We start from the raw sequence: 10,000 nt of genomic DNA, 5'->3' as shown, positions 1-10,000 counted from the left end.
AGTTCCTGTCCCAAGGACACAACGTTGGGCCTGAGGTACGCCTGAGGCTGAACCACTAGACTACCGGCGCCAAAAGTTCAGTCTCTGAAGTTTTTTTGTTGCTACTTTCTGCAAAGAAGTTATTTTTGTAAGAATTGGTGTCAGACTTGCTTTTTAGGAACGATTAGACAGTTTTCTCATTTTATTGAGTTGAAATGTATTAATGAACTTTTTTCTGAACAAAAAATTGAACCAGTCACTGTTTTCAAACGACATGAGGGGCTTTGCATGTTAGACATCATCAGTTTCTCTTTCTGTCTGCTTTGGAGAATAACCCATTGGATGTTAAATTGTCGGTCCTGCCTCTTTGACAATCTCACGGTTTTGAAAGGGATGATAAAATGGTTCTGTATCAGTGTATGAAAGAATATGTTTAGGAACTGAATAGTTGAACAATCAGCGAATTTTTGTTTACGTAATTGAAAATGTCAAGCAATGTTGAGTAGGAACAGCTTTTGATTAGATGGCCAATGGAGTGTGTTCATTTACAAAACAAGTGCATCTTTTTAGATTACAAGAAGAATGCCGCTTTATGGGACATCTGGCTTTTGTGTGTGTGTGTGTGTATGTGATGTTTTGCAATTTTTCAACATACAGCTAAAGTGGTCATATGATCTTATGTTAGTTGATATTTGCTCTTGTATGTACATATAATAATATATGCATGTCATTGCAAGCCAAATTTTTCATGGGGATCGATTTAAAATTGAATTTTATTCTAGTTCTCTAATCGTATGCTGCTTTGGACTGAATCTTATGGATGAATACATTTTCCTGCTATGTTTTTGTGGTGTCCAGCCAACATCGTGTTCCCTGAGGACGACATGGTGGTCAATCCGAGACTGGCACCGCCCTCTGATGAGCAGACATTGGCTTTGAGGAAGGTCGTCCTGGGCGGGCTCGCTGATCATGTTGCCAGGTAAAGTCTTCACTGATACATGTTGTATGTGTAGTTTTGTTATAGTTTTCTTTTCTGTTTTTTTTTCTTTCTTTTTTCTTTTGGCATGTGTTTTACGGTGCTCGCAACAGAATAAGGTCATATGAGCGCGTAGGACACATTAAACATTTTCAGTTTGTTAGGAGTTTTAAAATTTTGCGCGGGTGCTGGCCGAAGCCTACCCATATCAATTTTAGGACCACCGAGGGATCTTTAATGTGTGCAATTTGCACAGGGTACCTCTTAGTGGAGACAAAATCAGATGACAGAACAAGGTTAGAGAGCTGGAAAAGATGTGAAAGGAGAAACTTTTAGAGAAGAAGATTTTCCGTAGCTGTAGGGTTTTAGTTTGTGTAAAGGGAAACATATCGACTGCTTAGGGTCAGACTCCGTCATACGCTACTTTTCAAAATAATGTATAGCGGAATTGAACAAAAGCTGTTGATATCATTAATTGATGCATGGAAAAAATCAAGACTGATTGATAGAAACAAAAAAATGTAGGACCTACCAGTGGCAACCTCTAATTACCCACTTATACTTCCAGCTGTGGGGATTTCTTAGACATTTGTATGCAGTATGATTACCAATATGACCTATTTGTGTTGCAAGTGCCACAAAACTTTTACCATAGCAAACTAAAAGATGTAATCAGCAAATATGAACACCAATGCAATTTCCAGACCTGATGCTAGAGAGAGAGTGAGAGATGTAGGAGGGAGGGAGGGAGACAGAGACACAGGGACAGACAGAGAGAGAGAGAGAGAGAGAGGCAGGCAGGCAGGGAGGGAGAGAGTGTATACTCATTTTTTAACCTGTCATTTTCAACTAGCTCATTTCCTTTTTGTTCTTTCAAAGGAGAAGTCCTGGCCCACCCCCGGGCGCGGACAAGGCGGAGGTGAAACGTCTGAAGGGAGCCTTTCAGTGCACCCAGCTGGAGGAGCCTGCGTACATCCATCCGGAGTCCTCTCTCTTCCGCAACACGGAGGTGGAGTTTGTGGTGTACCAATCCATGCTGGAGACCTCCAGGCTCTACATGAGAGGTAATTATAATGATAATACTACTACTACTACTACGACAACTACTACTAATAATAGATAGATTTTGAAAAGCGCGAATTCCCGCCCTGTGATCTTTACAATCTCAACAGTGAAGGAAGAATACAATGCAAGCTGCCATTTATAGGCGCTAAAACGCCAACATACTGACAAGATCTTTCGCTGTCTATGGTCGGGTTCTCATTCCCACCTGGGTGAAGTGAGGAAAATTTCATGTTAAGTGCCTTTCCCAAGGACAAAACATTAGGCCCGCGGCTCGAATTCTCAAACTCACAACCACACGATTACGAGTCCGGTAGCTTAACCACTAGACTACCAACGCCACTTTAGAGAGAGAGGTACACACAGAAGTTTTTGTACAACAGGCGAAGCAGCCTTCCTCCTAAAGCATTAAAATCTTTTTGTGTGTGTCGATACGTATGTGAAATGTGAACAATCATTTACAGTTATTAGATCCTTTGGCTCCGTCCTGTTGTTACAGAGGGGCGTGACATTTGGAAGTCTCACCTTATAAATATCTTGCTGGTATTCATCTTTTATGAAGCCACCGAACCGAGAAACCTCCCGGTGACCAGAAGGGAAAAGGCGGGGACATCATGGAAACAACTAGAAAAGGATGCACAGGACAGGCTTTGCTGGAGAAATGTTGTTGATGGCCCATGCTCCAATAGGAGTTAAAAAGGGCAAGAGAAAGAGAAAGATTTATCTTTTATAGAAGTGTTAGCCATACCTTAGGTTGTTAGATTATTCAGTTGAACCTGCTCTTATGGCAACCTGTCCAAGGCAATCACTTGTTCAATTGGCCACTTCCTACTTCTTCTCTTGCGTTAAAAAAACAACCTATCATAACCAATGACTCTGTACAAGACGTTCATCTGCCTTGAACAGCCACTTCTCCCCTCAACGTTGTGCGGCTGTCTTGGACAATTTCATCTGTATATAAACATTGTTTTATTTTTTTAACGATGGGTTTTTATTTTGTCTTTGCTATTACTTGAATTAATTATTGGTGGTCGTTTTGCAGGTCTGTGCTGTGTCGAACCCCACTGGTTCCCCGAGCTGGCCCCTAGTCATTGCCTCTTGTCGAAAGCCTTGGAGGAGCCAGCCCCGAGGTTTGATGCTGACTCGGGCACGGTGCGCTGTCACCGCTCTGGAAGTTTTGGTATGTTGTCTTCTTGAAGGATGCTGTTTTGTTCTTTTGATCTTAGGTGGATTGGCAGGTGGTCTGAAGGGGAAGGGGGAGCTGTTTTTTTCCTTCTGTTATTTTTGTCTGTCTGACTTGTTTTTCGGCATTTCCATATAGTTAATGACTGTCATTATGTTGACTATTTACTCAAACTGTGCCTGATCTGGCACTTTATGATAATTGCAAGTTTAACACATCTGTTCATTTGACATCTAGTATCTCTATATCAAACCCGGTGTTTCTGTTTATTTTGCAGAAAACAGTGTTTCTTTTTCCTTTTCTGAGAACCATGCCTTTCTTTTCCCCTCTCAGGCCGTTGCAACTGGGAGTTTCCTGCCACTGAGATGGAGTTTCCTGATTCGGTTGAGTGCTTCCGGTGGTTTGCCAAGTTTCTCCTGGATGGAGAGGTGTTCCCCCAGCTGCAGAGGTTCAAGTCCTCTCTCACTCTGGCTCCTGCAACCATGGTCAAGTCATGGGCTAAGTAAGTGGGCTTCTACTACATCCTTTACTATGGGGTGCCGTGTTTCCGGGGGAAGGGGTCTCGCTATTTCCATTTCATTCATTAGAAGAACAGTTGTTATTTTAAGTATTTATTTTCTTTTTTACCCCGTATACGTAGCGTCTATTACTGTCTTTTTGTTTATGTATCTTCCCCAGGTGGGAATTAAATGAAATTCACATCTTTTGTGCTACAAATCATGGTTCTTGTTTTGAATCGTGAACTAAAAAAAAATACCCATGGTGTATTTGTATGCTGTTCTGTTGGGAAAATGAATAATGAAAAGGAATTGTTAAGCTTTTTGTCTCTTCCTCCTCTCCCTCTCATAAAAACAACTTAAAAAAAAAAAACTAGCCGAAAGTACAATTTTTGAACAGTAGTTTATAAGTCATTGTAGCAAGAAGAATAAGTCCAGCTGGTCTCGCTTTGCTGGGCAAAGTAAAAGAAATTTCTCATAATATATTTCTAGCGATAGCAATGATATATTGTAATGGTTTGAAAGAAATGGCTACTTTTATTTTCTTTTTGGTAATGTTTTTTCTGAAACACTCCTAATGTATTGCTACTCCAATCGAGAAAGTTTCTTTTGAATATCAAGAAGCTGTTTGAAATGTTCCGTGCAGAATTAGATTGGACTCTCACTATGGTGCCTGTTTTAAGAGTCACTGACATAGTAGGTTTTTGGCGATGTCAAACCCACAGCCTATCACACCATACTGTAGTAAGATCCTCACACCTCAAACCAAGATGTTTTGTCTTAACATGGAACTTCATGCATGCCCTACTGCATTATGTATAATTTTGATAAAAATAATAATAATAATTATAAAAATAATAATAATGATGATGATGATGATTATGATACTAATGCATATCATTTGTGTTGCACAAATTCCTACTCAAGAGCAAGTTCTATGTGCTTTACAGTCTCTATGTATAGCTTGAAAGCTATAGATTTGTATATTTGAATGTGCTCGTAAGAGTCAAGTTCCTCCAGATAATAGAAGTATAGAGCAGTAACTGATGTAGGGGGGGGGGGGGGGGGGGGGTTGGTGATATCTATAATTTTTTGCTGGAATGCTCTCTCACAACCGACATGCTTTTGATGTCAATGTTCGCCATTAATCTCTGTTGAAACTGTTTTTTCTTCTGCACATTCATGACACTTAACCCAAAGCCCATAAACCATGTGGGTGTTCGGCTGGTGCTCTGGTGTGGTTTGCTCCTTCCTTCCTATCAAACACCTATCGTCCTGATCCGTCCTCCCTTTTCTTTGTGTTTGTTACTCTTTTATAGCACATCTTTCTGTTCTTTTTTAATACCTAATTGGTGCTAGGTTCACAGCATTTCAACAACTGGTGCTCTGTAAGCTTAATTGATATCATGCTGGACTATGTGATGGAGGCTCCGTCATTCCTATTACACACCTTTCATCTTTATCTCTCCTTCTTCTTTCCTCTCAAACTCCTATCGTCTTTATCTCTCCTCCTTCTTTCCTGTCAAACTCCTATCGTCTTTATCTCTCCTCCTTTCTTGTCAAACAAGTATCATCTTTATCTCTCCTTCTTTCCTATCACTCACCTTTCGTCTTTATCTCTCCTTCTTTCCTATCACTCACCTTTTGTCTTTATCTCTCCTCCTTCTTTCCTGTCAAACTCCTATCGTCTTTATCTCTCCTTCTTTCCTATCAAACATGTATCGTCTTTATCTCTCCTCCTTTTCTTTGTATGTTAATATCTAGTAATACCACTAATCTTCGGCGCTTATATGACCTAATTGTGATGTTAATGCCGTAATATGCTTTCAGAAACAAAACCATAAACCATGATGTATATTCTAAACTTTCTTTGTGCTTGCTACAGACTGCAGCCCCGGACAGAGAGATTTCTCAAGGCTCTTCTTAGCCAGGGATGTAACACGCGGGCCGCCTTGGCGAAAGTGTGGGAGACAAGTCCAAAGTGTAAGAACACGCTACTGTTTTTTTAAAAACACGGTTCTGTTGAGTTTTTCTCTCTACTTGCACTAGATGTGAATAGTTCTTTTAGAAGTTGAAATACTGAGCTTATGAGTTTACGATTTTTAATTTGTGAGGGGTGGGGGTGGGGGGTTGGTGATATGCTCTTTTTACATTACTTTTTCAGCACAACTGTTATTGTATCTGTTCCTAGGTCCATATCCCAAATTTCATAATTAGTGAGCTGACCTAAGCAACCTTACCCTAACTATATTTTTGAAATGGGTGTGTGGGTGGTTGGTGGGTGCTCTGATGTGGTTTGCCCTTTGTTTCCTATCAAACATCTGTTGTCCTTATATTTCCTCTTTCTTTTTCTTTGTATGTTTCTCTCTAGAGTAACACCTAATCTTAAGCCCTTTTATGTCGTATTTGTATTGTAAATGCTGTAAAATTCTAACTTAAACTAAAACGAAAGATGTGTTAACCACCCATACCGTCATTTCATCAAATTCAAACGCTACCAAACCTTTCTTTTGCCTCCACAGTTCTGCAGCGGGAATACCTGGAGTGGGTCAAGGAGTCTGAGCATGCCGAGGTCATGACCTCTTGGCCTCCTACGTGATATGGGAAGATCCACAAGACTGGAATGAGATTGAGATGTACAGTCGAAATTGTCCAAGATGGCCGCCCTTTTGTCAAAGAGAAAAGTAGTTATCTTAGACAGGTGGAGGTCTTGGACAGTTTCATAATAATATTACACCCCCCTACCCTCCCCTGCCCAAAGCAAAAACAAGAACGTAAATGGGAAGTGGTCGTTTGTACAGGTGATTGTTTTGGACAAGTGGCTGTTTGAGCTCGCTTGACTGTACTATAATGTAGTCTATAAGAAAATTGGGTTTTTTTGTTCGCAAGCATATCTTATTTTCAAGAGCTCTGTGTGATGAAGGTCACCCATGAAAGTTATGAGTCTAGAAAATAAATTCTTCAGCAAGTGTAATTGGTCTTTCTGTACTATCGGAAAACTTCAAAAGGCAAAAGGTCGTGCATACTTCGTGGAAACTATACGTTTGTGGTATTAGTATTCCATTTAATACATGTTTAAAAAAATTAGACACTTCTGAAAAAAGTGCACTATTTTAACTGTTTATGCATAAATTATATGACAAGTTGATAACGTCGGCTCACTGGATTAAGTGTAATAAAATGAATATTCATTGACTTTTTGTTTTTGTCCACTTTGTTGTGTATTGTGATTGTTTAGGAAGTGCTTAGTGGGGTTAAGTGGGTGGTTGGTGGGTGCTCTGGTGTAGTCGGCTCCTTCTTTCCTATCAAACATCTATCATTCTTATCGCTCCTCCCTTCTTTTTTGTGTTTACTCTCTTGTAACACTTCTAATCTGTGGCATTCATATCACCTTATTTTGCTGCAAGTGCTGCAAATCTCTTACTAAAATTTAAAGTGGAGTTACGTGTGGACTAAGTATACCCCCCCCCCCCCCTCCACACACACACACACACAGGGAAAAAAAATCTACTCACCAAAACATGACTGTGGCTGCCTGTCTCTTGTTCTGTATATTGATCTCGTCTCTAGAACTGAAGAGTTTTATTTTCCCAGACATTAAGGAAACTCTCATTTTATCCCATGCCTATTTACGTACCAGCCGCCAGACCTATCTTTCCCCGTGGTTTTATGCACCCCGCATAATTTAGCAAAATTTGATCATTTTTTGGCCTAATTTCTGATTATTGTCCTTTATCATTCTTTGTTAAAATTAACAGAATCGCATAATTTCACATTTTTGGGCTCGGTTTGCTTAATTTAAGAATTTTTCTTGCATAAAACGACCAATAATAATAATATAGACGTGCGGAACGGTCATGTGATCCAACATCTATGTCCTGCTGTCGGGTGTAAGAAAAACATTTTTTTTCTTCTATTAAAAAAAGTATAGTTATGTCTCAGGACTTAAGGGGTTTGTGTCTTTGACCATCGCTATTTTGAAATTGAAGGTGCAGTCTGGCACAAATAAAACCAGTAGAAAGGTGAAGTACTTTTACTTGCCTTTTTTTTGGTAAGTGTTTTATGGGGCTCGCAACTGCATAAGGTCATGTGAGCACGCGGGACCTTTTAAGCATTTTCGGTTTGGAAGGAATTAATTTTGAATTTTTCCCGGGTGGCGGCTAAATGGCGGCCTAAGCCTACTCTTATTCTTATCAATTTTAGGACCACCAAGGGATATTTAACATGGACTACTTACACACGGGACCGCCGAGATTTTTTCCCCCCTTATTCTAAAAGGCTAGGTGTTAGATCTTACCTACCCTAAGAATAAGATCAGGGCTGTGGCTGAAAGACAGCAGTAAGAAAGAGCCAAGGAGTAGCAGTAGAAAGACTGGCATTTATATAGCGCTCAACTCCGATTTAACCCTATCCGTACGCCCTGGGGTCATCTTGTACCCCCCGTGGTTGTATTCTTCATATTTTAGAATACGACTTCTTGTACGAAGATCTCTTTGAAACTTTCAGTATTACTCAAAAAATCATTTTGACAGACTGCTATACAAAGCTTACGGATCGGATAAACGAGTAAATTTCCTCTTTGAAAGTGGTGGCACAGAGTTCCCCACGTCGTATGGATACGATAGTAAAACAGGACGTACGGATATCGGATACGGTTAAGTAGTACATGTATACATATAAGCTTCGAGCCCTTTGCAATACAGTAGTGACATCTAATTAGTACATTGTGTTCTGACCAAAAAGAAAACCTTTCTAAAGATTTAGAGCCATGTCATCGTTACTACTATACCGCGCGATCGCACCAAACACTTGGACGAGCGACAGTCGGTCTAACCCTTGCCCTTTCCCAACAAAAGGTACTGACTAGACTGAAAGTAAACACTCGGCCGTTGCCGTTGCTTTGGTCTGAACGCAAATGAAGGATAAGAGATTTTTTAAGTACGTTTGGTCGGTCGTTTGGATTGGACATACTCTCAGGAAGTCAGGTAGCTACATAACAAGGAACGTGTTGGATAGGAACCCACAGGGTAACAGATCAAGGGGAAGACCGCGTGGAGCCTGCCTGGAGAAGAGTCACAGAAATCGATGTACAGAAAAGTGGGAAGACAAGGAACAAAAGTAGCAAAAGGCTAGCCCAGGATAGGGGAAGATGGAAAGTATTCATTAATTGTTCGTGGCCTTTACCCTGACCCATGGTAAGAAAGGCAATGATGACGATGGTCGGTCGTTAGAGCGACAGTCGCGGAGTCCCGAGAGTTTGCTGTGAGCGCCAGGTAACTCTCATAGACATTGGGACGATCATTTGGAAATGTAGATTGTACGTGGCGTCGGTGGCCTAGAGGTTAGGCTCTCGGACTCGCAACCGTGAGGTCGTGGGTTCGAATCCCGTCAGGGGCCCGGCGTTGTGTCCTTTGGAAAGGTACTTTACACGAATTTTCCTCACTTCACCCAGGTGGGAATGGGTACTCGGCTTTAGACAGCGAAAGATCTTGTCAGTTTGTTCGTTTTTGAGCGCTTAATCAGCTGCTTGCATTGTATGCTTCCCGGGAAGCTGAGAAAGTTTCGGAGTGTTCCTTGGTCTGCTGGGGTAATAATTTAGTGTAAAGCGCATAGAGCCTGCTGTTGAGCGGGGATATGCGCTATACTATACAAATGCTATTTATTATTATTACTTCTTTACTTTCCCTCTGTTGTTTCTGTCTGTCTTACTTCCCCCCAGCTCTAAATGACAATTATAGTGTCGATGTGCTCCTCTTTACTCAAAGATAAAAAAACAAACAATGGAAACGTGAGGCAGAGATTGCTTTGCTTTCAATGGTTTATTAATGGGAATCAATTCTGTGAAGTATGTCAAATTCAAGCAAGTGCATCTCATCAAAGTCATGCGTTCCTCACTCAGACTCTGATCTCAGACTCATTCCTTTTTTTTCTTTCTATATTGGTCAGCTCTACATTAAAAATTGTGTGTGTGTGTGTGTGTGCAAAACTTGAACTAAAAAAGGGAAAAACGTGCATACATGTATATAATATGTGGATCAAATTTTCAGCCTTGAGTCTGAGGGTGAAGACATGGAGATAAAAGTGACGTCCGTGGGCTGGCCCGGCTCTTCTTGTGTTCATCTTACTTTTAACTATGCTCACCTCACAGACGTTCTTTCAAGCTTATTTCTCCCCCCCCCCCTCTCTCTTTCTCTCTCTCTCTTTCTTTTTGTTCTCTATCTCTCTTTCTTTCTCTATGTTTCTCGCTCAGTCTCTTTCTCTCCTTCCACCCCCCCTCTCTCTCTCTCTCTCTCTCTCTCTGCT

General features: G+C 40.8%; 1 protein-coding gene across 1 annotated transcript in view; it reads left to right on the top strand.

The window, feature by feature from the left end:
- Positions 1-6,892, top strand: part of LOC101861979 (probable ATP-dependent RNA helicase DHX37) — a 32,488-nt gene extending 25,596 nt beyond the window's left edge. The window contains exons 23-28 of the mRNA XM_005106497.3: positions 838-958; positions 1,835-2,019; positions 3,060-3,197; positions 3,534-3,702; positions 5,583-5,680; positions 6,220-6,892. Of these exons, the coding sequence (XP_005106554.1) occupies positions 838-958; positions 1,835-2,019; positions 3,060-3,197; positions 3,534-3,702; positions 5,583-5,680; positions 6,220-6,296 (788 nt within the window). The 3' untranslated portion in view covers positions 6,297-6,892. The remainder of the gene's footprint in view (positions 1-837; positions 959-1,834; positions 2,020-3,059; positions 3,198-3,533; positions 3,703-5,582; positions 5,681-6,219) is intronic.
- Positions 6,893-10,000: the final 3,108 nt, after the last annotated feature.

The sequence above is a fragment of the Aplysia californica genome, unplaced genomic scaffold, assembly GCF_000002075.1.
Source record: "Aplysia californica isolate F4 #8 unplaced genomic scaffold, AplCal3.0 scaffold00538, whole genome shotgun sequence".
NCBI classification, from domain to species: Eukaryota; Metazoa; Mollusca; class Gastropoda; order Aplysiida; family Aplysiidae; genus Aplysia; species Aplysia californica.
The sequence above is the reverse complement of the archived record's forward strand: the minus strand, read 5'-3'. Positions and strand labels throughout refer to the sequence as shown.